This window comes from Planococcus citri, chromosome 5 (assembly GCF_950023065.1).
Source record: "Planococcus citri chromosome 5, ihPlaCitr1.1, whole genome shotgun sequence".
Lineage (NCBI taxonomy): Eukaryota > Metazoa > Arthropoda > Insecta > Hemiptera > Pseudococcidae > Planococcus > Planococcus citri.
In genome coordinates, this window is record NC_088681.1 from 2,396,034 (window position 1) to 2,423,933 (window position 27,900).

Below are 27,900 nucleotides of genomic sequence, written 5' to 3' on the forward strand. Positions count from 1 at the left end.
CCAATCAACAGAAATCGCTGAAAACTCATTTTTGATTTTTGTGGACTAAGTATGTTTTGGAATGCTCATCTTCATATTAATTTGATCAAATTTTATTTTTTTTCTTCTGACGATGAGCAGACTTTTAAATTTTTAATAATTCGCCAAAAATTTGAAAATAAATATTTCAGCTTCTGAAAGTTTTGCTCGTGGTGTATTTTGAAATCCTCTGTCGATTACTTTGTCCAGTTTAAATCGTTTTGTGCCAGTTGGAATACTTCCCTTAAAATTAAATAGGTACTTGAAAGACTTTCTACTCAGATAATGCTCATGTCAAATCAAATTTGCTCAGATATAATTTATTTTCTTGGTCTTATCAGCGTAGTCTGAACAGGTGTGGTCGTATCTCTCTGATACGAATAATTTTTCGATATAAATCACAGCTAATTGCATTCAGGGTATGTCAGTCTGAGGATAGGTATAATCAAATGGACTGAAACAGGCGTAATCTGCAGATCCTGTCTAAACATGTACATCTGATGCATCTGATCAGATCCAATCACTTTTCCTTGAATGAATATTATTTTATCTGTTCGGAGATAAGCTCACGTCAAATCAGATCTTCTCATTTTACAACCAATTCTAGATTTAATCAAATTAATTGACATTTCCTCTTGAGAGATATCACGTTGAATTCATTTCTCAAATTTCATCCTCTTACCACCTTCAACGATTTAAATTTTGAACCCTGATTCAGCATAAAAATCTTATTCGTCGTCTTCACACAGAAAACGAATTCCGTTTTCTGAGTCTGGGAAAACAGAATTCTTCTCCCATTTCAACTTCTTGTAAACGTTCAATGCATGTTACTTTTTAAAAACAAAATCGAGCTGAAATTTCCAACTCTACACAACAAAATGAAAACAATTCCATCTCAAGATCAAATTAGACCAATGTTTCACGTCAGAGTTATATTTTGATAAAATTTCTTTCAAAACAAATCTTCGATTTGGGCCAAAGAACCCTCGCAAACCGCTCCGCAATCGCTTTAACACCGCCAAACATCTGATCTGGTAACTCCATACACATGGAAATATAAAGAAGCGGTGTTCACCAACAACGCGGTGTTACGAATGAGATTTCTTTCATAATACATAAATAAGTACGTATGTAAAAATATAAATATGTATAAAAAAAATGCTTATATAGGTGATTGGGCAGGTGATAATAGCGTGTTAATTAGTAAATTGACGTCTCTACCGTTTTGACAAAAGAAACAGTTTCATTTGTAGCGTCTGTGAACGCTCTTCGCAGACGGGAGCGTCTTGACTGCGCCAACGTTTGAGGACAGAGCAGGATACCGCCCTATATTAACACCCAGCCAATAATATGCGGTTTTACAAAGCTATATTCACACCCGCCTTTATCAATTAGGTTATATGTATTATTAAATAATTATTTAGTACGTAAATTACGAATACGAGTAAACTATAGAGCTTAGTAATAGTGATGTACTTAAAACCAGCATCTAGACCATTTTTCCCCCTTTCATTTGAGGGTATATATATCTTTTTTTTTCTTTTTTGCAGACACACGCTTGGTAATCACCTTTTGTTCTCTGGTAACTGAAACACTAAGTAGAAGAGGTACCCTATTCTAGATGTTCTCAGAAAAATTTCCATCATCAATTTCTTTCAAAAAGTGCCACAACTTTTAGTACGGTACCAACATTTAGTCAAGACTCAAGGGGAGGGAAAACTGTGACGAAGAAAGATACTTTCTTTATAATGTAGTAGGGTGAAGACGCGTCAAAAACCCTCAGCACTCTGGTTAACAAATACGTACGTTCAAAGATTAGCCACGAATTCACCTTCTCCTTCACGTATACACTACAGCGAGACTTACTTACCATTTGCAAGAAGAAGAGGTATCTCTCGACTTATAGGTACTCGTACGTGGAAAACTTGTCCCGCAAAATTACCACCAACACCAACCTACCCTCACGTAGAGCAAAAGTTTACGCATAAGTTAAATTCAATTATATGAAAAGTTCGCGCCAAAGTTATGTGGTAAACGTTATTCGCTCTTCGTAGTATAAAGCGCTAGTGGTATAAAAATTTTCAACACACAGGCGGCAGTATATAGGTACTACACACAACCTACAGCAGTGCAAACACGATTTATTTCCATCGAGTATAGCCCCCTCCCCCCGGCCCCACCCGCACCGCCTTCATCGCCGTGAAATTCTACTACTTAAGGGTAGGAAGGAGGTGGTAAACTTCGCCATGAATTTTAATACGAAACGCAGGTTGAAAAATGTCAAGTATCGAATATATTCTCGTTTATTGCGCCAAATACCTCGTTTCGAGTGTACTTTTGCCACCCTGAAACTCCTCGTACGAGTATCACTGACACAACTACGACTAGTATATACCGCCCCTTATGCAGCAGTAAATTTTAGAATTAGCCTCCTACACGTCGTTCGAATGATCAAATTGTACATGCAAGATACCTCTGCCCTGCCCTGCCCTGTCTGTACCTAGACTACCATACTGCCAAGTTTAACCCTTGCTTCCATCTCCCAATAGATATTACAGAGGATGCCTGAGTCTCGAGATGAGTTGAAAAATATTTTATCAAAAACGTGTTTTCATTTTCATTTTTTCTTCTTTTTTGCTCTATTGCTCGCTGTTGGACACACAATCTTCTTCTTTGAATAATGTGTAACGTGTTTGATGGGGGGGGGGGCAATGGGGTGGATTTACGCATAAAGGTTACCTACTTTGGTACGGCGGTGATATTAGCATAACATTACCATATGTCACTTACAAACACCCTTTATAAATTACTACTTATTCCTATACGTATAAGTATAAATTCAACCTAACCTCGCGACCAAGCTACCAAAATATATAAGACTAGAGACGAGCTAAGTGCTAAATTTTTCATTTCAACAAATATTCCAACTAGTTTAACCATTACGTTTAATTACGCTTTTCTGCTCGTTTTCAACGAATATATTACCTACCTACCTATTATTACGTAGTACATACGTTGCATTTATATAAATGTATATGGTAAGTATAAATACGAAATTATTGTGCTGCGGCGTTAAATCTAATCTCGAAAAAAATTCTCTACACATACGAGCACATACACAATACATTTACGCACAAATGGCCAACGATGAAGAGAAACCATGCCCTAAACGTATTCTGCGAATTTTTCCATTCCCAAATAGAAATGGACTATGAAGAAATTCGTATAGCCTATTTCTGATCCTAACCTCAACAATAGGAAATCCAGAACAAGTTTCTCTCTGAAGAACTGTCATTGTTTTATACATAGAACTAGATCCCTGGGATATGTATTACATTGCTTCGTGAAATTTCTTTAGATCATTGAAAATTATCAAAAATCAGTCGAATATTCTCAAAATTAAATGACAGTTTATAAAAAAATCAGAAATTATAGAAAAAAAAAATTTTTTTTGGGTGTTTGTAATTATTTGATTATTACACCCGTCGTGTGAGATTTAAATCGAGTTGTAAAGGTCAAGTTTTTTAATTAGGTCTAAGAATTTTTTAATTTCGGAAGGGTCGTCTGGTATGAATAGGGATCTTTCGTCTATTTGTAGGGATAGTCTGTGCTAATGTAAGGAGGGACAGCGAAATAGTAAGTGTTGGATAGATATAAGTTCTGACGTGCAGAACTGGCATGTGGGTTTTGGTGCCTTTTCATAGAGGTGATTGTGGGTGAGTTTTGTGTGGCCGATTCTCAATCTGGTTATAATGATTTCTTCAAGTCTATTTAGTTGAGATAGGGTTTTCCAAGGCTGAGTAGTTTTTTTGTGGTGAAAGAATTTGTTTGATGTTTGGAGGGACCAAAAGTTTTGCCATTTCTTGAGTGTGTTTTGGGTAAAGATAGATTTAAGGTCGTCAGCTGTGATAAATGTGAGAGGAGAAAGAGTAGTGGCGGATTTTTCATTTTTATCTACAATTTCATTTCCTGTGATTCCAACATGACTGGGTACATACATAAATTGGATGGAGAAGTTTGAATTTTGTAAATCAAATAGAGTTTTATGGATATTTTGAATTAGGGGCTGGTCAGAAAATAGATTTTGGATAGCAGTTAGTGAGCTGAGGGAATCACTCTGAATTAAGAAAGACTTATTTTCTGATTCATAAGTGAATATATCACGGAGGCAGTGGAAAATAGCTGCGAGTTCGGCAGTGTAGATTGAAGAGCAGTTATGGATTTTAAAATTTGAAATTTTATCATTAATAGAGTAGGCATACCCTGAATGAAGTGTTGGTATTTTTGATCCATCTGTAAAGCAGAGATTGCATTTTTTGTATTCTGATAAGAGTTCAAGATAGTTTTGTTTTATTACTAGTGGAGAGTGGCTATTTTTTGGGTAGTTAATAAGTTGTGTATTGACTTGAGGAGGCCTGAGGGGACAAAGGGGATATGATATTGGTTGTTGGATGAGTGTTTTAGGATTGATTTGAAGATCATTCAACATTGTGATGAAATTAGAAATGGGTTCTTCTATATGATCATAATGTTGGGGGTTAGGTGGGTTAATTGAGTTTTGGAGTGGATGGGAAGGGTTGGTGGATGCATTTGAGATGAATTTGTTTGTTATGAGAGTTCTTCTAAAATCTGGGGGTAATTCTGTTGCTTCACATAAAGGCTATCTATTGGAGAGGAATAGAGGGCTCCTAAACAGATCCTTAGGGCTGAATTTTGAATTGTTTTTAGAATATTAGAAGTTTTATTCCAGATATTTGCAAAACATGGGCTTCTATATTCAATTTTACTGCGAATCAGAGATTTATACGAGTGAAGTAGGAGTTTGCGAGATGGATTATACTTGGTGTTTTTGATTATTTTCAACAAATTTAGGCGTTTCATGATATCTGATTTTACTTTTAGAAAATGAGGAGTCCAATTTAGTTTTCTATCAAAAGTTAAGACAAGAAATTTAGTAGTGGTTTTGAATTCTAAAGAGTGTCCTATGAAGTTGAGAATGAGATCTGGAGGAATCTTATTTTTTTTTGGTGAAAAGTAGACAGTGGGTTTTTGACTCAGAGAAGGTTGGACCATTAGAATCTGCCCATGATTCAATTTTTTCAAGGGTTTCTTGGATTACTTGAAGAGCTAGTTGAATATTGTTTGAACGAAAGGAAATGTTTATATCATCAGCAAAGATTTTCAGAGAAATGGGTCTAGAAACATCATTGGAAATGTCATGAATCAAAAGTACATATACATAAGACTGTGCTAAGAACTGAACCCTGGGGGACTCCATTTTCAATTTTGAAAAATTCTGAGTATGTATTGTTAACTCTCACTCTAAAAGTACGGTTTGTTAAGAAATTCTGAATAAATTAGGCCAAATGTCCTCTAATTCCAATGGAATGTAATTTTTGGAGAATTTTATAACTCCAGGCCTTATCAAATGCCTTTTCAAGATCAAAAAAGACTGAAAGAACACTTTCTTTATTCTGGAAGGCCAAACTAATTTCTTTTTGGAGACTAAAGATGTGGTCTAGGGTAGATATTTTCTTTCTGAAACCACTTTGATAAATGCTAAGAGAGTTTGAGGAATCAATATACCAATTAAGACGTTTGTAGAATCGTCCTCCCAATTATTGAAAAATCGTTGTAAATTAAAATTTGATCAAAAATCATGATAATTCAGCAAAGTTTTGTAAAAATTGCTTAAAAATTTGTTATTAATGCATGAAAAAAAATCAATAAAAAGTTGACAAAAATTGATGGAATTTCAAAGAAATTGACTGAAACTGCAACCCAATTGCTTGAAACATTGTTAAAACTAATTAGAATAAAATAAAATCATCTAAAAAAAATCAAAACAATGAAATGTCCCAAAATTTTAGTAAAATCGGGCAAAAGAGCCTTTTAGAGTAAGATGGTGGAATTCACACTCTCACCAAATTTGGTTAAACTTTCCCAAAAGGTTAGGTTAGTTTTGTCGTAAAACCACCTCAAAAAATGTTGAGTTAACCCCCCTCCCCTCCACCGCAATTTGAGAAACCCAAAATTCGATATTTTCCATCTCTGGAATAGATGGTCCAAAACTTCTAAGATTTTCACAGAAAATAGATATTATATGATGCATTCTCCATCCTACTTTGTCTTTTTGTGAAAAATTATTCCTAAAATTCCTATTTTTTGCCAAAATTGTCAAAAGCTCCTGTTTTTTCCACAGAAAATGCCACAAAATTCTAATTTTCTGCAAAACAAAAGTTTTGTTTTTGCCAAAATTTCAAAAAAATCCGGCTTTGCAAGTCACTATTTCCAAAAACTCGTGTTTTTTTAAAAATAAATCAGAAAATCTTTTTTTCTTTGTCAACATTTTCAAAAAATCCTCCTTTTTATTGAAATTACATTAATTTTCAAATTTTGAAATAGTTGCCAAAAGTTTCAGTTTTTTATTTTTATTTTTTTTAAATACTGCAAAAAGCCTGCTCTTTTGTCAACCTGGTCAAAAAGTCTACTTTTTTTGATATTATATTGAAAAAATACAGTTTTTTTGCTAGAATTACCAAAAATTCCCGTGTTTTGTTGAATATGCCACAAAAGATCCTGCGAAGGGGAAAGGTTTGAAAATTTGAAAATTCGTAAAAAAAAGAAAAGAATTCTCTCTCAAACTTGAACAAAATATAAAATAAGTGGAAAATTGAAGTCGGTTTCTAAGAATTGTTGAAAATTTTTTTCTCCGATCATATTTGTTTACCAAGAGTCCTTCCCTGCCCCTGAAATTAAAAAAAAAAAAAAAAAAAACAAATAAAATCCAGTTTATCAAAAAAAAATCATCTTTGCTTCGAATTTTGAACAATCTTTCTTACAGAACCGAACACCCTCGATCTCTAAGCCACGACGGCCTTCTTGATGAAACTTCTCTTCCTCTCTCCCTCCTTATCCTCCCTTCTCGACCAAGTAATCCGGAAATGGAATAAATCAAAGTTGCTTTAAAATTTTTCAATTTTGGGAAGAATCCTTTGAAATCCCAAACTATTTTTGGTTTTCTTGTACGAAATCTCCCTCAAATTTGAACAAAATAAAAAAGAACAGAGAATTGAACTCAGTTTCTGAAATTTTTTGAAAATTAATTCACATATTTTCCGATGAAAATAAACCTCGTAAGTATCCAATTATTTTTAGAAATTATTGGGACCTGAGTTTCACTGTTTCATGAATCAGGGGGGGGGGGGGTGCAACTGCATATTAAATAATTGCTTTCTGATCAAAAACTTCTAATTTTTTTGAGAATCAGTAGTTTGGGTGGGGGGGGGGGGGGTGCCGATTTCTCGTCACGATTTAACTTCAAATTGGAGAGTTGCAATTTTCAAGGATTTTTTTTCATATAAAAATTATAAAATTGGGAGGGGGTGTGGACGTGACAAAAATTTACCGATTTAATAAAATCCAAAAATTGTGGAATGGGGGTGAAAAGATTTCACCAACATGAATCTTTTGGTCAAACTGGACTTTTCGTTTGTATTTTCGGAGTTCAGAAATGGCCGTATAAAGTTGAAAATAATATAATTTTGGTCGAAATTCTAAGACAAAGGGTTAATAAACCATCAATTTTTCAAACAATTTAAACAATGGTATGGTATCCAAAAATATTTCAAAATACCGTAAAATTATTTTATAAGAAACCTACAGAATCCGGCTCTCGAGTCTCTAGAGTCAACTAGCTGCGCAAAGAATGTGGAAAATTTTGAATATTTTCCTACAGGAAATTACGCAGATATCGAAAACGGGCGAGACCGCCGCGCCGAGCCTTATTGGAAAATGAATTTTTATAAAGAAAGAACACGACTTTGGTTTATTTTCTCGCCTCGAGCTAAGATTCTTTTGACGATGAAAACGAGTAGGTATCTTGGAAAAAATTATTCATATCAAGGATAAGTTTAAATTGGAATAAAAGGCGCTCAAACTGTAAAAAATTTCTCTCAAGATCCGCGCGGAGAACATTTTAATTGGAAAAGTCGAACCGAATACTTTACAAAAGCGAATCCTGTTTGATAGGACTTTTTCTCGTGCTCTGTTTTCTCCCTCTAGCAACATTGTTAAAGTGCCAAGTACGAGGTACGAGTAAGTATAGGGATGACGACGAGGGGCAGAAAAAAGGAGACACGAATTAATTAAAATTTTGCTCCGACTTAGTTTTGCGGGTGCGGTGCGTGGTAAAAGTAGCTTGATTACTTTTGAATGAAGCGTGCCAAACTGTGGACTGAGGAGAAGGTCGGGGATCGTGCGTCTCTTCGATGGTTGCTTGAAAAATTCAAAGTAATTTGATATAGAAGAACGACTTTAACATTTTAATTTCGTCTTCATCGACACACGCTTCGAGGTGTAATTTTATTAAATTCGGGTTGAATTGGTTTTTTGTGTCTTATTTTTAGAAGCGCACACAGTCGCACATGGTGCTTAGAAACGCCTTGTAACTTAATTTATATCGGAGTGTTGTAAAACGAAAAAAAAAATCGTTCGGATTTAGTTAATTAAAAAAGGGTGCAAGATCACATAGGAAAACTGAAATCTCTGTTTTGAAGAACGTGTGAAAATTGATATTTTTCGAAACTCTTTACTGTTTTCCAACCGACCTCAAAATTGAAACAAAATCTTGAAAAACTTGACATAGAATTTATTAAAATAAAAATATCGTGATTTGATTCGTAATGCGAATCAGTTTTTGCAGACGAGATGTGATTCATGATTTACAGTCGAGGAACCTGCATAAGGATCTATTGCACCCCCTCCTAGGTCCATCCTCTGGGACAACTTTTTTCTTAAAGGGGGCGTCCTAAAGAAAATTTATAGCTCTGGTCTTCAAAAAAAAAAGTGGCCCTAATTACAAAATGGCGGCTATTTTGATTGACACATCAGCCGAAATCGCAGATTTTGCGTTCCAACATAGGACTTCCACGTAATTTTTAAATCAGACAGAGGTAGATCGAAAGATCAGACAAAAGTTTATCACTTGTCAAAATTTCAAGTGCTAAAGTGCCTTTTTCGATTTTTGGTGAATTTTTGAAAATCAAATTTAGGCCAAAAATGAGGGAAAAAATCAAAATTTTACCAAATTGACCAAGAAAGCTGAAATTTGGAATACACCCTATTTTCGACATGCCAAATCGATTGGAAACAGTTTCAAACCGTTTTGAGCACTTCTGGAGCCTCCAGAAGATTTTTGAAACTTGAAATTTCCCCAAAATTTCATCAAAATGGAGATGGAAAACCGAAATTTACTCTGCATTCCAATTTTAACACCCCATGAAGACGATTTCAGATGAGTTTAAGCCATTTTGGAGCCTCCAGCGACCTTTTTGAAATTACTGGAGTCTCCACCAAATTTTTGAAACTTAAAATTCTCACAACATTTTATCAAATGGAGTTAGCAAGCGGAAATTTACTCCGCAAACTAATTTCAATACGATATGACGTCTACTGCGTGGTAGTTTCAAATGGTTTTGAAGCTTCCAGGCGTTCCAGCTACTTTTTGGAAATTTAAATTTTCAAAAAAACGCCATACAACCTTTCAAAAAGTCGCTGGAGGCTTTAGAACGACTTAAAATCCACCTGCAGTCTACTTCGTAGTGTATTGAAGTTAGTTTGTAGAATGAATTTCGGCTTTCCATCTCCACTTGATGAAAATTTTGGGAAATTTCAAGTTTCAAAAATCTACTGGAGGCTCCATTGATTTTCAAAAAGTCGCTGGAGGCTCCAAAACGACTTGAAATCTTCCTGCAGCTGACTTCGTAGCATACTGAAATTTGTTTTCAGAATGAATTTCGGCTTTCCAACTCCATTTCATGAAATTTTGTAGGAATTTGGAGTTTCAAAAATCTGCTGGAGGCTCCAAAACTGCTCAAAACGGTTTGAAACAGTTTCCAATCGATTTGGCATCTCGAAAATAGGATATATCCCAAATTTCAGCGTTCTTGGTCAATTTGGTAAAATTTTGATTTTTTTCTCTCATTTTTAGCCCGATTTTCAAAAATTCATCAAAAATCTAAAAAGGCACTTCAGCACTTGAAATTTTGACAAGAGATACATTTTTGCCTGATCTTTTGACCGGTGGGACATACTTACCTATTATTCGAGCATATTTTTTGAGCAGCCATTTTCAAGACCTTCCACTTCATTCTATGGCAATTGAAGGCCAAATTTTTCCGCTCCTGGCGCAAAACCCGCTACCCTCTCAAGTAACTTTCTAAACACTTAAAATGGGATGTATCTGTACGCAAGTAAAAAACCAATCATTCATTAAGAAGGCCTTGAGTGGCATAGAACTTCCACATCCAAAAATTTCAACCAAGTGGCCACTTTTCTAAACATGGAGATAAAGTCCTCTCCATTCTGAAGGAATTTAGGGATCAATTTTCTCGCTCCTGGCGCAGAACCCTCCTGACCTCTGGTCTCTTTTTGAGCAGTCAAAATGGGATACGACGGCGCACAAGTAGAAAAACAGTCATGCGAGTAAGGTGGGAGGGGGGGTCGTGGTGAGCAGTTAAGAGCTTCCAACCGAAAAATTCCAACTTGGGGGTTACTTTTTTGAACATTGAGTAAGAAATAACAAACAGTTCTCTGCATATCTTTTTCCTTTCAAAACAAGTGAGGTTCAATTTTGCTCCTGGCGCAGAACTCATTTACCCATCCGTCATTATTCGAGCAGTCAAAAATGGGATACTTTAATTTTCTGTTTATTTTTCATTTTATTCAAATTTAAGGCAGGGATTTCATGCAAGAAAATCAAAAATTGTTTGGGCCACTATGGAATGTTTTTTTTTATACAAAAGAGGTCAAGTTAAAGGATTTTGACCAAATTTGAGAAATTTTACAGCAACTTCGATTCATTCCATTATTGGATTTCTTTGTAAAGAGCAGGGAAGTGTGGGAGGGAGGGAGGGAGGGAAAAGGGAAAGAAGAGAAAATTCCATTCAAGAAAACCCTCGTGGTTTGGAGATTGAGAATGTTTAGTTCTGAAAAGGAGATTGCTTAAAAATTTTTAAACAAAAATTAATATTAGGCTATATTTTTTTTCAATAATCCGAATTTTGTTTTTATTTTTTCAAGTTTAGAAGGAGGGGAGAAAATTAAAAAAAGTGGAATTATTTTCTAATAAAATTCAAATTCAATAACTACAAACAAGCTTCATGGCAGAAATCTATAAAACCTGAATTTCAAACGTAACAGAACTTTTTTTGTAAAAACGATAGAAAACTCAGGTTTTTCACTTGCAAATGAAAAAACTTGGAAAAATTCATAAAAAGTGTTCGGTTTTCGCTCTCTTTATAAGAATAATATAGATAAGGGTGAAAAAATATAATGATTTCCTCCTTCCAAAGAACGCTAAATAGTCGATTATTTGAAAGTTATTTAGAAAAATGAATAAATTATTGATAAAATGGAATTTTCCCAAACAGGTGAGATGATAACAACACAACAACGTATAGAAACGAAATCAATTTCGTATATTTTCTTTGAAAGCTGCGACGTTATTGGATACATAGTTCTACTGTCAAATTTATGTATTCAAAACGTACCTATCAAAAATATTCCACCAATCTTGGAAGATACTAAAGAAAGAAGGGGAAAAAAATCATGAAAAATGGAATCATCTTTTACCTACCTATCTATCGACTGCTATCAAATCAGTGTCGCGTCGCAGTCGTCACTTTTATTCTTCGGAAGAATAATTCGAAAAACGCCAACGCCAGCGTCATCGTCATCACAAAATGGCAACCAATTTCATATTTCAAAATTAAATTGAAACCCTTCGATAACAAAATGGTATAAAGTCGAAAACTGACAATATTTTGTACAGATAAAAAAATATATATATCGCGTACAATAATAATAAAATAAAAGGGAGCTAGATTTATTGAAAAATTTTCTAATATCGGCAAAGTATAATAATACAGAATAGGGGGAGGGGGGAAACAAACGTCCTCCTATCATAGTCTATAGGTAGGTATAGGTATCGAAATGGCCAACAATGAAATAAAGCCAACTTGCCAATAAGTATTCGCGACGAGATAGAGGCGAATAAAAAAAAATTGATAGTGAAACTCGACGAAAGGTAGGTACAGGAAGTACAATTGGAATAATATGTTGATATACAAGAGATGAATAGTAATGGGAAGGATGTTATCGTCATTTTTTTGACAGCACTATGTGAACTGACAGCGGGCAATGTTTTCAGCTTGCAAGTTTTTCCATCGCCAAAGAAACGAGGTATTTACATTTTATGATTTTCGTTTTTACGACTCGCGTATAACATGAAACAGTAGCGTAAAAAATTTAATCATCGTTCGCCATCAATGGCCACGCAAGCAGGCCCATGAGAAGACACGTGACATGGTTTCTCTTGCAAACGTTGGCCGAGTTTTTATTTCTCAATGAACTCGCAAAAATGTTAATTCCTACATTCGTTATTACGTATAGAAGAGTGTGATCTAGTATAGATGTTGTTTTGCCTTACCTGTTTAAACTGTCGAATAGCTCCGTTGATTCTAAGCGAGTCGGCGGCGATACCGGCGATTCCATCGGCAGGATCGCGAAGCTGGCGCAGCGACGAACTAGGCCCCGGAGTGCTGCTGCTGTGATGATGCAAATGATGACAACAGTGTCCCGGACACGTGGTCTCGGGCTGGGAGCTTTGACGTATGATTCTGGAAGATGGAGAAGTGGTCAGCAGCACAGTAGGGGGTGGTTGCGAAGACCGGACGCTTTCGCGAGACGCCGATCGCCCCAGCGAATGTGATTGGCGTCTTTCGCACGAGCATCGGTTGGCAGACGATGGCATCAGGTAGCTGGTAACCGAGGCGGTCGAATATCGGATACCTCCAGCCGAGGATGAGCTGCGGTAATGCTGCATCTCCAAATCGGGTACAGATCTGACCCCCACGTCTTCTATGCCGACGTTTGTGCCGGTGCTTTCGTCGCTAGTGCCCATCACTCCGGGCGTTCCCAGCACTGGAGTGACGGATGGTGACAGCAATGACGTAGTGCAGTCTTGCCGGATCAACACTGGTTTGACCGTGTTGCTGGCCGGCTTGGTCAGCAAGCTGGATGTCTCGTCGCTGCTGTCGTAGTATCCGCCGCCGGGTGATGTCGCGAAATCCGTCATCGTCGGTGACGAATGGCTCGTGATACCCGACATCTCGACTATATGAGGTTCGAGGACGACCGATCAGCCAAATTATCAACCGATGATCTCCCCTCTGCCTCTTACTCGAGGCACACTCGAGTCTCCTCTATCTCCGCAGTGTACTTGTACCTCTCCAACGACGTGATTACGTCATTTTCAATTTCCTTTCCTGCGAACAAACGAAAAAAAATGGAAAAATAACATTAGTCGAGTCGGTGTTTTTTTCTTCTACGAAATGTACTATAGTACATGGCTCGAGGCAAGCAGGGTTATTATCCTCTAGCTATACAGATGAGATTTTTTTTTTTCGAAATATGCCAATGTTTTTTTCTATCTAGGCGAAAACAGTGATGAGTCGTAGGCGTCCAGTGACTTCATAAACTTTTTATATTTCAACGAGACTATACACAGTAGGCGTCTACATTACGTTATGACGTTAAATCTGTATTACGTCACTAACCACGAAATTTCCTCTGCGGTACATCAAAGTGATTTAAAAAAATAAAAAAATAAACGTCACGCGTGCGGCTGCTCTCCAACGTCATTTTATTTTTCCAAAGTACCTACCTTTGAAAATTACGTAGGCAGGTATCAATTTACCCTCTCGAGGAATTAAAATCGTCAGAATGTCAAGTGCAAGGCAACTTTTACTCGTAATACGGGTTACGCCCTCTGTAGGATAACTTTCTAAGCTTTGAAGCAATCTCGATGAAACTTTCTACTTTCAAATTATTGTTTCAGGTTTTGTGAACGAGATAGCGTTAAATGTACGTGAATATTACACTCGATTCGTACAGATGGTGCCATTATTCGATAATCGTCGACTAATTTTAGGTAAACGTTGTTTCGCAGCAGATTATGCGTATTTTTTGATTTATTCAATTCTCATTATGTTGGACTTTTGGTAATTTTGTTTAAAAATAAAATAAATTCCGATCATTTTATGTGAAATTTTTAAAAATTAAAAAAAAATAATCAAATTGGATTAAAAGTATCTAATTTTACCATATTCTAAATGATTGTGTATCTGAATTTTGAGAACTTGAGGAAAAAATTACTTATGGTAGTCGAGGAGCTCGCATAAGGATATATTGCAAATCCCCGTCGACTCTCCGGGACAACATGCTTTTCATATAAGATTATTTACTCGAGGTGGTAAGATAATGTAATTAATAATTCAGACGATTCGAACGAAACCAAACTAGATCAGGTCTATCGTAAAACTCAGCAAACCAGAATTTCAAAAACTGAAATTCATTTTTGGATTTTTGTCAATATTTTTGAAAAAGTACTTCCAACTTTACAACTCAACTATAAGAGATCACTTCTCCAAATGCATACAAGGGATCGAATAACAATAAACAGTCCCCTTCCTTTCTTCGTCGTTTCAAAATAATTTAAGGACCACGGTTTGCTCCTGGCGCAGAGCCCGCTTACCCAGTCACTTTTCGATTGGTTAAAAATAGGATCTCGTAAGAGCAAAAAACAGTAATCCTAGGAGAAGGGTGTGAGCAACAAAGAACTTCCTGCTTCAAAATACCAGTTGGAAGTTTACTTTTTCAAACATGAAGGAAATAATGACAGTTGGGGAGCCCGCATAAGGATCTATTGCACCCCCCTCCCCCGTAGATCCTCCGGGACAGTTTTTTTCTTAGAGGGGGAGTCCTAAGGAACATTTCTAGCCCATGTCCTCAAAAAAAAGTGGGTCTACTTACTAGCGGCCATTTTGATCGACAGGTCAGCCGAAATCGCAGATTTTGCGTTGCAACATAGGACTTGCACGAAATTTTTTAAACTGTACAAAAGTAGATCGAAAGATCAGACAAAAATTTATCACATGTCAAAATTTCAATTGTCAAAGTGCCTTTTTCGATTTTTAGTGAATTTTTGAAAATCAAATTTAGGCCAAAAATGAGGGGAAAAATGAAAATTTTACCAAATCGACCAAAAAAGCTGAAATTCGTAGACACATACATATTCTCGACATGCCAAATCAATTGGAAACCGTTTTAAACCGTCTTGAGCGGTTCTGGAGCCTCCAGAAGATTTTTGAAACTCGAAATTCCCACAAAGTTTCATCAAATAGAGTAGGAAAGCCGAAATTTACTCTAATTTACTCTGCAAACTAATTGCAATACGCTACGATGTCAACTGCAGGTGGATTTCAAGTCGTTTTGGAGCCTCCAGCGACTTTTTGAAAATTACTGTAAGATTTTTGAAATTTTAAATTTTCCCAAAATTTTATTAAACAGAGATTGAAAGCCAAAATTTTCTCTGCATTCCAATTATAACACCCTCTGAAGGCGAATTGGCTGGATTTAAGTCGTTTTTAAGTCTCCAGCGAGTTTTTGAAAATTTTGAAATTTCCCCAAAATTTTATCAAATGGAAATGGAAAGCCGAAATTTATTCTGCAAACTAATTTTAATACGCTACCGAAGTCGACTGCTGGTGAATTTCAAGTCATTTTGGAGCCTCCAGTGACTTTTTGAAAGGTTGTAGGCCGTGTTTTGCCAACTTGAAATTTCCAAAAAGTAGCCAGAAGCTTCAAAAACATTATTGAAACCACCATGCAGTCGACTTCATATCGTATTGAAATTAGTTTGCGAAGTAAATTTCAGCTTGCTAACTCAATTTGATAAAATATTGTGGGAATTTCAAGTTACAAAAATTTGGTGGAGATTCCAGTAATTTTCAAAAAAGTCGCTGGAGACTCCAAAACGACTTAAACCCAGCTGAGATTCGCCTTCAGAGGGTGTCAAGATTAGAGTGCAGAGTAAATTTCGGCTTTCCAAATCTGTTTGATGAAATTTCGGGAAAATTTTAAGTTTCAAAAGTCTACTGGAGGCTCCAGTAATTTTTAAAAGTCGCTGGAGGCTCCAAAACGACTTGAAATTCACCTGCAGTCGACTTTGTAGCGTATTAAAACTAATTTGCAGAATGAATTTCGGCTTTCCAACTCCATTTGATGAGATTTTGTGAGAATTTCGAGTTTCAAAAATCTGCTAGAGACTCCAGAAGTGCTCAAAACGGTTTTAACAGTTTCCAATCGATTTGGCATGTCGAAAATATCGTATATCCAAAATTTCAGCTTTCTTGGTCAATTTGGTAAAATTTTGATTTTTTCCTTAATTTTTTGGCTAAATTTGATTTTCGAAAATTCACTAAAAATGGGAAAAGACACTTCATCACTTGAAATTTTGACTGGTAATATAGTCCGGCATATGACAATAGGAGTAATTGCACCCCCTCCCCGCCAATACTCCGGGACAACTTTTTTCTTGAAGGGGACATCCTAAGGAACATTTTAAAGCAAACTTGCCAAAAAAAAAGTTGGCCTTACTTACAAAATGGCGGCCATTTTGATTGACAGGTCAGCCGAATTCGCAGATTTTGCGTTTTAACATAGGACTTGCACGAACTTTTTCAAACTTTACAAAGGTAGATCGAAAGATCATGCAAAAATTTATCACCTGTCAAAATTTCAAGTGCTAAAGTGCGTTTTTCGATTTTTGGTGAATTTTTGAAAATCGAATTTAGGCCAAAAATGAGGGAAAAAATCAAAATTTTACCAAATTGACCAAGAAAGCTAAAATTTGGGATATACCGTATTTTCGACATGCCAAACCGATTGGAAACGGTTTCAACCCGTTTTGAGCAGTTCTGGAGCCTCCAGCAGATTTTTGAAACTCGGAATTCCCACAAAATTCCATCAAATTGGAGTTGTAAAGCTAAAATTTATTCTAAAAACTAATTTCAATACGTTATACGAAGTACTGCAGGGGAATTTCAAGTCGTTTTGGATCCTCCAGCGACTTTGGAAAATTCCTAAAGCCACCAGCAGATTTTTGAAACTTTAAATTTTCACAAAATTTCATGAAATGAAGATGGAAAGCTGAAGTTTACCCTACACTCCAATTTTAACACCCTCTGAAGACAACTTTAGGTAGGTTCAAGTCATTTTAGAGCCTCCAGCGACTTTTTTGAATATTACTGGAGCCTCCAGTGGATTTTTAAAACTTGAAACTCCCGCAACTTTAATTTATCAAATGGAGTTGGCAAGCTGAAATTTACTTCGCAGACTACATGATGGTTTCAAATGGTTTTGAAGCTTCCAGCTACTTTTAGGAAATTTCAATTTTCCAAAAAAAAACGTCATACAACCCTTCAGAAAGTTGCTGGAGGCTCCAAAACGACTTGAAATTCACCAGCAGTCAACTTCTTAGCGTATTGAAATTAGTTTTGCTGAATGAATTTCGACTCTCCATCTTGGTTTGATGAAACTTTGAGGAAATTTAAAGTTTCAAAAATCTACCGGAGGCTCCAGTAATTTTCAAAAAAAGTCGCTGGAAGCCCTAAAATTACTTGAACCCAGCTGATGAAGTCGTCTTCAGAGGATATTAAGATTGGAGTTTAGAGTAAATTTCAGCTTTCCATCTCCATTTGATGAAATTTTGTGAAAATTCAAAGTTTCAAAAATCTACTGGAGGGTCCAGTAATTTTCAAAAAAAGTCGCTGGAAGCCCTAAAATTACTTGAACCCACCTGAAGTCGTCTTCAGAGGATATTAAGATTGGAGTTTAGAGTAAATTTCAGCTTTCCATCTCCATTTTATGAAATATTTTGAAAATTTAAAGTTTCAAAAATCTGCTGGAGGCTTCAGAAATTTTCAAAAGTCGCTGAAGGATCCAAAACGACTTGAAATTCACCTGCAGTACTTCGTAACGTATTGAAATTGGTTTTTAGAATAAATTTTAGCTTTACAACTCCAATTTGACGGAATTTTGTGGGAATTCCGAGTTTCAAAAATCTGCTGGAGGCTCCAGAACTGCTCAAAACGGGTTGAAACCGTTTCCAATCGGTTTGGCATGTCAAAAATAGGGTATATCCCAAATTTTAGCTTTCTTGGTCAATTTGGTAAAATTTTGATTTTTCCCCTCATTTTTGGCCTAAATTGGATTTTCAAAAATTCACCAAAAATCGAAAAACGCACTTTAGCACTTGAAATTTTGGCAGGTGATAAATTTTTGCATGATCTTTCGATCTACCTTTGTAAAGTTTGAAAAAGTTCGTGCAAGTCTATGTTGAAACGCAAAATCTGCGAATTCGGCTGACCTGTCAATCAAAATGGCCGTCATTTTGTAAGTAAGGCCAACTTTTTTTTTGGTAAGTTTGCTTTAAAATGTTCTTTAGGATGCCTCCTTCAAGAAAAATGTTGTCCCGGCGGATCGGCGGGGGAGGGGGGTGCAATTACTCCTATTGTCATATGCCGGACTAATAAATTTAAAAAAAAGACTTTAGTTTTTGAAATTTGAGTGACATTGAAATAGACTTTTAGATTTCAAGCCTGACTTTAGAGAATTTGCAAAGGAAATGAATGAAGGACTGAATTAATTCTAGTTTTCTAGATTTCATGTTTCCCACATAAAGTTGTCACCAGAAGTGTAATAATTTTTGAAATTTTGCACGAAATCAAATCAAATAACTCAAAATTTACCTATTTGTAAGCTAAGACTCCCAGGCAGATCATCAAATCTTGAGTAATTAATTTGAAAATTAACTCAGCAAGAATATTTTTGAGCAGCGGTTTCTGCGCCAGGAGCAAAATATGATCTATGTTTTTTAGAGATTCAGCCAAATAGAATCAATATAAGATTATTGTGTGGACGCACATTTCGTACTTATTGAAAGAAGAAGAAGAAGAAGAAGAAGAAGAAGAAGAAGAGGGTATGGAAGACAAGTTTTCTCAAATTAATAAAGTTTCACGTTTATTCTCGAAATATGTATGTTACGTGAACTGGAATTTCTGCGCCAAGAGTAAAATAAAATCTCTATTTTTGAAAAAAGTGTAAAGTTAAGTTAAGTTGAAACATGACTGTTGCAAGATCTACATTTTGATTATCTAATCATCAGAAGAGGAAGAGAATAAAAGCAAGAAGTCTTATTTTTTGAAAAATTCGTCATTATTATTTTACCAAATAAATCTGAAAGTTCAGTGCATGTCTATAGTGTGGTTTCTGAGTAGAAGTTTCTGCACCCGGAGCAAATAAATAAAATTAATATTTTTGAAAAATTTATGAAGTAGAGTTGAAATATGACTGTCGCAGGATCTACATTTTGAATGATCATAGAAGGGGAAAGCTACATTTTATAAAAAATTCGTCATATTTTATCAAATAAATCTAAAAATACAGTGTCTAAAATGTGTTTTCTGAGTAGGAGCTTCTGCGCCAGGAGCAAAATGTGATTCATATTTTTGAAAGGAATATGCATACTAATTATTGAAATGGTGCTAAGATTATTTCGTATCAATTTAGCCAAAATATCGAAAGATGTCATTCCTGAAACTGGGGAAATATTTTGGGACGCCATAAAGGGCCACGTTTTTGGTAATTATTCCAATTTAAGAAAGCCGAATTGAATTCTTAAATTGGCGATCATGATCGAAAAGTTAGCACCGCTTTGAGTTAAAAAGTTGAGAAAATCTGGTAGAAAGAATTTGGAAAATTTCGTCACGTTTGTGAATATTTTTTTTTTTTTTTTTTAGAAACGCGCGAACTGAACGTCGGTTGACCACTTTTAAAAAAATACAAATACCTAAGGTCCCTTCATGAACTTTTCTGTCGAAAAAGCATAAAGTGGTCCCCCTTGACAGACCTGCAATTCGAAAGAAAAATGTGAATTGGACCCTCAACAGACATGTATTGAATTATTATTACTTACACTTTTTTCAACGAGTAGGTACATTATAGTAGAAATATTGTATATTTTTAGCCCATAACTTGTGTTAGAAATTTATGTATTGAAGCACAAGAGCACATGTTCTCGTACCTATACTTACCAATTTTATGAATCCGATCGTTAAAATAAATTCTGGACCTTTTAAACTAAACTTTGAATACTGATCATCCTACAATCCGATAATGTTAATTTTCCTTTGCCAAAAAAAAATAAATAAAAGAAGCCGATTGGGTGAATTCAAAATGCCCACGTTACATATAAGTTTAAGTACCAACAGAAAAGGCACATAAATTTTAAAGCTTCGAATAAGTAACTATATAGGTACGTAGATACGTATAACGGACGAATGTGAATTCGGTCATCTAATTCACTGAAAAGGCTGTATAGAAACAAGATTATAATAAAGCTGAGAGATAGATAGAGTGAGAGAGAGAGGTATACAGACACAGACGAAGGGGAAAAGGTGCTCGAGGTAAAAGGATATAGTATAGGTAGGTGGGCGAAATTCTCGCGAGAATGGGTTTAAAATAAAACGCTTAAAATTAAAGCAGCGAGTAAAAGGATGTGCCGATTGTAGGCTATAATATCGTGTACAAGTATCTGATGGGAAAAAGGTATGTACCAGTAGTCGTATATGGCACGTTGGCGGTGGATGTTTCATCGGAATCGAATTATAAAGAAGTACTCGTAGATATATAGATACAGATACAGAGAAACCGAATCTAATCAGACAAGAAACAAGTCGACGGTTTGAGAAAAGCGATACCTTATTTACCTACCACGATGGACTTGTTTATGGCAAAGCTATATAAATGCACGTTGCATTCGAGATTAACACAGTAGTACATATCGTATCTACGACGTCGAGCGAATTCACTATTATTATTGTGGTTATTGAATCCTCGACGGTATCACTTTATATAGTACCTAGTATAAGTATATCGAGACTGGTATTTATAAGGTTTCTTTTCAGATACGAGTATCACGTATATTGTACATACGAGTTGACTCGACGATCCTTATATAAATTGCGATTAATGGAGAAGATGAAAAATACATCGATGACATTATTTCTGCTGAAGGGATCTCTCGCAAAAAATAATCCAGTATTTTGAGATATGAAAAATTCGTCGAAAATAATTACCAAATCAAATTCAATGGCCTAAAGTTTGGGCTCCGTGATGTAATTTTTGAACATTCTGTCGATTTCTTCGATCAAATCCAAAATTTTTTCATCTCTGATGAGATTAATCGTCTCAGAAAAAATAACTCAAAGAAAAATGAGTAAGTGATTCGAAGTACACGACTTTAACATTTCAATTAGAAATTTTCTCGCGAAACTATCTACCCCATCTTCTTCAATCGAGTCGCCGAATTCTCACGCAAAACGACGACAAACGAGGGGTGAATACCACCATGAAAATTCCAACATCAAAATTACACTGTTAAAAAAAAATCAGTCTCGTTATAAAGCGTTCATAAAAAAGTACCAGCCAATTTATTGTCGGGTAATTTGTCATTCATTATTCAAAATGAGAAGTACGGTTTTAATGACTCAAAGGTATACATAATGAGTCTACGTCTCGTCGTATTTCGCCCTTCAACCTTCGTAGTACCTCCGTAGTACGTATAAATACCTAAACGTGCACGCGGTTTCACCGTTCACGACGATGAAGGGGACAACAACCAAGTCGACACGAATTACTGCCACTGCCACTGCGGTAATAGATACGTAGACGTAGACGTAGGTACCTAAAACCTATGAAAATGGTACCATACGCGAGTCATATAGCCACAGAGTTATGCCACACACGCGCGAATATCGACTCGCTAAAAGTCATCTTTAAAAACACTATACCTATTCATTGGTAATTGCTCAGTCAAGTACAAGAAAGATAACATTCCTGCGCTTTTGAAGCATTTCAAAACGCGCATATCAAGTGCATTATTTTTGCGAACACTTGCAGCGTAATAACGATAAAAACTTACATTACTGCCGAGTATAAAAATTTATACCTGATATACTCGTACGTAAACCTGAAATAGAGTATAACGACGACGATGAGCTCTATTCGAAAAATTTTTAATGCGTATAAAAAGCAGCTGGGTATTTTTTTGCATTGAAATAGCGTGCTGTGCTACACTCGGTATTATACGCATTAAAATTAGGAATAATAATTAACTAGACTGTAATAGCCCTAATCGTAAAAGAGATATGTATCTACTCGTATTGCTCGTGAGTTGGGATTTTATCCATTCGAAATGAGTACTCGTGTATAAAAATGTTTAAAATAATGGACTGAAAAATACCATCCCATCCCATCCCCTCCCTCTCGTATACCCATTTTTTGACTTTTTAAAAACACAATTATGAAATTTTCTGTCAATTCTGAACTTTTGGATGAATGCATAAAAATTGTTTCCACTGTTTTTTGATGTGTTCTAAGAAGTTTTCCAGGTGCTGAGAATGTAAAAAATTTTCCAAGAAAGGGTGTGAGGTCCCTTTTAAGGATGCATCGCACTAAATCAAAAAATTGAAATTGATAAAAAAATACGCCCTGAGTCGTTTATTTATTCTTTTTTTCCAGAGCTATAAGAAGAAAATTTCGATCAGAATTTCAAATTTTCTATGATTTTTTTTACCTCTTGAATTAAAGACAAGAGAAAGAGGGTTGGCTTGCGATTCTTAAAATTTTTGAACCTTTTTACATCCTGAGATTAACGCGTGAATTTGTTTGAATCCCCTTTCCCCTCGTCCCTTTCGTTTCAAAAAAAAAAAAAAAAAAGTCAGTCAGATCAAAAACTTGACCGTATTTGGAGAAGTTTGAGCAGGTCTAATTAAATTTGAGCGGATTTGGCCTCCAACAAATGGGAGGTTCTGGGAGCCATGGTTGAGGTCAATTTGAAAAACTACGACTATATTCGTGTTCAGCGATATTGAAAACATACTATACTTCATGAGCCACACGATTGAAACCATTTTTTTAAGTTACCCCCCTTGGGAAGGTTATGGGGGCTTGGATGGGTCAAATCAAAAATCTGACGTCATATTCGTGTTCAGCGTCACCAAAAACATACTATTTCATGTGTCACACGAACAAAATACTTTTTTGAACTTCTATCCCCGTTGGGGAGGTGCTGGGGGGCTAGGGGTGGGGTCTTATCAAAAATCTGACGTCATATTCGTGTTCAGCGTCACTAAAAACATACAATTCGATATATCACATGCCCCAAATTTTTCTTTCGGAAGTTTTTCCCAAAATTGGGGTGGGGGTGCTCCCCCTCCATCAAAAGATCCCATCTCAAAACTTAAATATTTCGAAAAAGCATCAAAAGGTACATCTATGGAAATTTTTTCAGAATTTTAAATGGTAGCTCCCACTTACAGCGACATTTTTAAATTTAAACTTTTAATTCGAAAGTTAAACTTTCAACTTTTGAAAATTTCAAAATGCTTGAAAAGTTCAAAATGCAATTCCATTTCGAACTGTGAAATCAGTTTTGATCAAAGTATCATAGTTTCGGAGGAATGCGCTGCTGAAGTAGAGTACCTCGAGACAATGTGAAAATAACGGAAGCCCCCCACCCACCCCCTGAGGGGGCTGGGGCCAAACTAATTGCGGCTTTCTTACTTACTGGGTGAGTAGATATTGTAAAAAAAATTTGAGCAAAACCGAAAGAGATGACTCAAAAACGTTGGTCGAATTGACATGGAATGACCCTGGAGCGATCACATTCAATTATTTTTCCCTGAAATATTGAAAAAAAGTTTCAGAATTCTCTATCAAATTTAGTGAATCGGGGAAATGGGATTCGGAACATTGGGTATTCGAGAAAATGTCGAGGAACCTCTAACTGATAAAAAAAATCATTGCTTTTTCATTACTTTTTTCACTACCTTTTTTCAACCAAATTTTTAGAAAGCTCTCCACTCGACCCTCCCCCTCCCCCCTCGCAAAAAAGTTGACAAAATCACATTTTTCTCAGGAAAATTTTTAAAAAATTGAATTTGGAAGCAAATTTGTATTACACTGTTGCCAATTTCATCAGAAATAAACTTTTTTTTCAATGATTTGAAGAATTTTGTTGCATGTTTGAATTTTTTAATTTTTTTGCTGCCTTTTTAACTAAATTCACTACTTTTCCCCTACTTTCGCCACTTTCACTACCTGTTAGATACCAACTGTTACATCATTTTGAATTTTTTGCAGCATTTTCGAAAAAGTAATCGAAAATTGACCAAAAAAAGTGACAACACATTTCAATGTCTCGTATTTTGTAAACTTTTTGATGAAAAAGCGAGACTTTGATAATTCCACCAAAATGAAGGGCTTTTTGATAATTTATGGTGAAAAGTGTTTTTTTTTTGGACAATTATTGGAAAAAAGTCACAGAGTTTTTGGCAATTTTGTTAAAAAGGTAGAGCTTTTCACATTTTTTTACAAAATTTTTTGTGAAAAGCCAGATTTTGTGGGAATTATGATACTCTTTGGCAATTTTTAGCAAAAGAAAAAAAACAGGAACTTGAATAGTTTTTCGAAAAAGAGTTTAAATCTTGACGATTTTACTACAAAAAAACACTCACGCATTTAGCGTGAGAAGACCGACTTTTCTTTAAATAAAAATACCTAGTTCACGAACAAATTGATTCGCTTTTTTGAAACACTTGTGCAGTAATTAATCTGTTTATAATCGAATAGAATCATTTACGAACGATTGAACAAATTGATTGATTTCTAGGTGAATCATTCGCGAACGAATTGATTCGTATAAGTGACTCGTTCGCGAACGAATCGATTCGCATAAGTGACTCGTTCACGAACGAATCGATTCGTATAAGTGACTCGTTCGCGAACGAATTGATTCATTTAATCAATTTTTGATGAATCATTCGCGAACAAATTGATTCATATGAGTGACTCGTTCGCGAACAAATCGATTCATTTACTCAATTTTTGATAAATCATTCGCCAACAAATCGATTCGTATAAGTGACTCGTTCGCGAACGAATTGATTCATTTATTTAATTTTTGATGAATCATTCGCGAACGAATTGATTCATTCACTCAATTTTTGATGAATCATTTATCATTCACGAACAAATTGAATAATTTTTAGTGAATCATTCGCGGACGAACTGATTCGTATAAGTGACTCGTTCGCGAACGAATTGATTCATTTATTCAATTTTTGATGAATCATTCGCGAAAGAATTGATTCATATGAGTGACTCGTTCGCGAACGAATCGATTCATTTACTCAATTTTTGATGAATCATTCGCCAACGAATCGATTCGTATAAGTGACTCGTTCGCGAACGAATTGATTCATATGAGTGACTCGTTCGCGAACGAATTGATTCATTTACTCAATTTTTGATGAATCATTTGCGAACGAATCGATTAATTCACTCAATTTTGGATGAATCATTTATCATTCACGAACAAATTGAATAATTTTTAGTGTCTCGTTCGCGAAAGAATTGATTCATGTAATCAATTTTTGATGAATCATTCACGAACGAATTGAATTATTTTTTGTGAATTATTCGCGAACGAATTGATTCATAAATAATGAATCATTGGCGAACGAATCTATTCATATGATTAATTTTTGGTAAATCATTCACGAACGAATTTATCAATTGTTAGTAAATCATTCGCGAACGAATATTGTTGAGGAATTATTCGCGAATGACTCGATTCATTGAATTATTTTTCGTGAATCATTCGCGAACGACTCGATTTATTCAATTTATTTTTAGTGAATTGTTCACGAACGAATTGACGAACCTATTAATAATTGTCAATGAATCATTCATTGTATTAATTTTTCGTGAATCATTCGCGAACGAATTGACGAACGAATTAATCAATTGTTAATAAATCATTCGCGAACGAATCGAATTATTTGATTAATTTTTGGTAAAAAACAAGAATTTCATACAAAAAGATAATTTTTGGCAATTTTGTTGACAAAACGAGACTTTTTGTTGATTTTCGAAGAAGCGAGAATTTTTGAAAACCAGCAAAGTAGTAAGACTAATTCAGCAAAAAACAGGATTTTGTTGCAATTATTGGTAAAAAAAATTAATGGGAAATGAGAGTGAGATCTTTTTTCAATTTTTTGATTACAAATGAGAATTTTCAAAAAGTGCGATTTTTTTGTAATTTTTGGCAGAAAACGAGACTTGAACAATTCTAGCAAAAGGTAAAAGGGCTTCGTAACAGCATCGCTGAAAATGCAGTGTCGAATATCAAGTTGCAAAAGTACCAATTTGTAAGTAAGATTTCTTTTTTCCGTCAAAATATTTTGTTCTTAAGACAAAATTGCATTTTTCCCTGGCAAAAAGGGTTGTCGAGAAACTGCTTTGCATTTAACGAAAAAACAGTCTAGAAACCCATTTGTACTTTTCCGACAAAATGTTTCAATGAGGGACCAATTTGAGTTTTTCGACAAAATGGACCTTCGAGGAACCTTTGTGTATTTTTTTCCTGAAAAAATTCTACATACATCGAAGTTAAATTTGTATTTTCGTGTCAAATCGATCCCTCGAGGGGCTAATTTGTGAGTACTTTTTTGACAAAATGGTCCATTTAGGGGAAAATTGGATTTTTTTCAAAAACAAAATGCTCTGTCGAAGATTTGAATAGGTACGTAATAGTATCCCAGGTCAAACATAGGACAAATTGACACAAAATTACCCACACACGAAACGAATTTTCAAGCTCGCTGATGTGTTCAATTTTGCAGCTGGCAAACAAACGAGAGTAGGTAGGCAGGTAAAAAAAAAAGAAGAAGTCGATTTTCGTACCCACACAAATCTGGCCACAAACCGAGCAGGTGAACATTTAAAAGATACGATTTAACGCCAAAAAGGAAACTCGTTTTAAGATTTCCGCTCAATAGGTCTGCGAGTATGTTAACATATTGTGAACTCGACGAAATACTTGTTCGGCTTATTTGGCGGCGCGATTTTCCTTATTGCTCGACGCTTTGAAAAAACAATTCTCGACGACCGCGACCTTTAAATGAGCACTTAAAATTTAGATGCGCGTTAACATTTCGACGACGAAATCGTATCGTGTCATTAACACCAATATACCATACTCACCGTCAGCGTCACCTTCGCCTACATTTTGTGAACGTGTATTGTAGGTAAACAAAATAAGCAAAAGCTCGTCAGTCGACACGTTCTCACTCGACTCTGGGAATAACCCGATAGTTTTCGATGATAACATGACGACGACGACGTTTGCGAAATATGAATTACGCGTGTACGTACGTAAGGTATGGGTACTTTCACGTCACGCGAGATTTTAATTCAACTTTGAAGATTTCAAAGGCTCGAAGGCGAATCAACGACGAGCTCGAATTAATCCGAGTTGAACTACATCACATTATACTATGTGTACTCGTATGTAGTTACAAAGACACGGCGACGACGGCCAGCAGTCGAGATAATTGATATTTGAAATTAAAAGCGAACCTATGCGTTAGATATTAACGGCGAGCGTAATTTAATCAAGTTACTCGTATATTATACATACCTATATCTAAGCCGACAACCCGAGTAGGTATTTCTATTTGCATGCGTATAGGTACTTACAGCTCTCGCTCGTAGACACCACTACTCTGTAACACTTTAAACCATCCATCCTCCCAACACATGCATCCGCACAAATAAATCCCAAGTCGTAATATTACACATGCATTAATTTAGTCTCAACCGAAATGATTGCGGTAAAGATGGAATCGCTTGAGTGGCTTTCTTCCTAGACCAAGGTATGCGCTCTTTCGTTATTTTCAACGTGCTTTAAATTCCCAGTTTTCACCGCTATCGCCACCGCCCTTGTAACGTGCTGTTGATAACGACAAACTCAAATTGGTGCCTCGATATGGACCAGTTTGTCAAAAAAAAAATTATACATAGTCCGGCATATGACAATAGGAGTAATTGCACCCCCCCCCCGCCGATCCTCCG

The 27,900-nt window shown here is 35.6% G+C and overlaps 1 protein-coding gene across 3 annotated transcripts in view; it reads right to left on the reverse strand.

The window, feature by feature from the left end:
- SK (small conductance calcium-activated potassium channel) overlaps window positions 1–27,900 on the reverse strand; it is a 532,534-nt gene that overhangs the window by 248,134 nt on the left and 256,500 nt on the right. For 2 of the 3 annotated variants that reach the window (XM_065369221.1, XM_065369222.1), the window contains exons 4-5: window positions 12,509–13,346; window positions 1,240–1,344 (exon numbers count right to left, since the gene is read on the reverse strand). In XM_065369221.1, the coding sequence (XP_065225293.1) occupies window positions 1,240–1,344; window positions 12,509–13,189 (786 nt within the window). In that variant the 5' untranslated portion in view covers window positions 13,190–13,346. The remainder of the gene's footprint in view (window positions 1–1,239; window positions 1,345–12,508; window positions 13,347–27,900) is intronic. The other variant, XM_065369223.1, reaches the window with a different exon arrangement.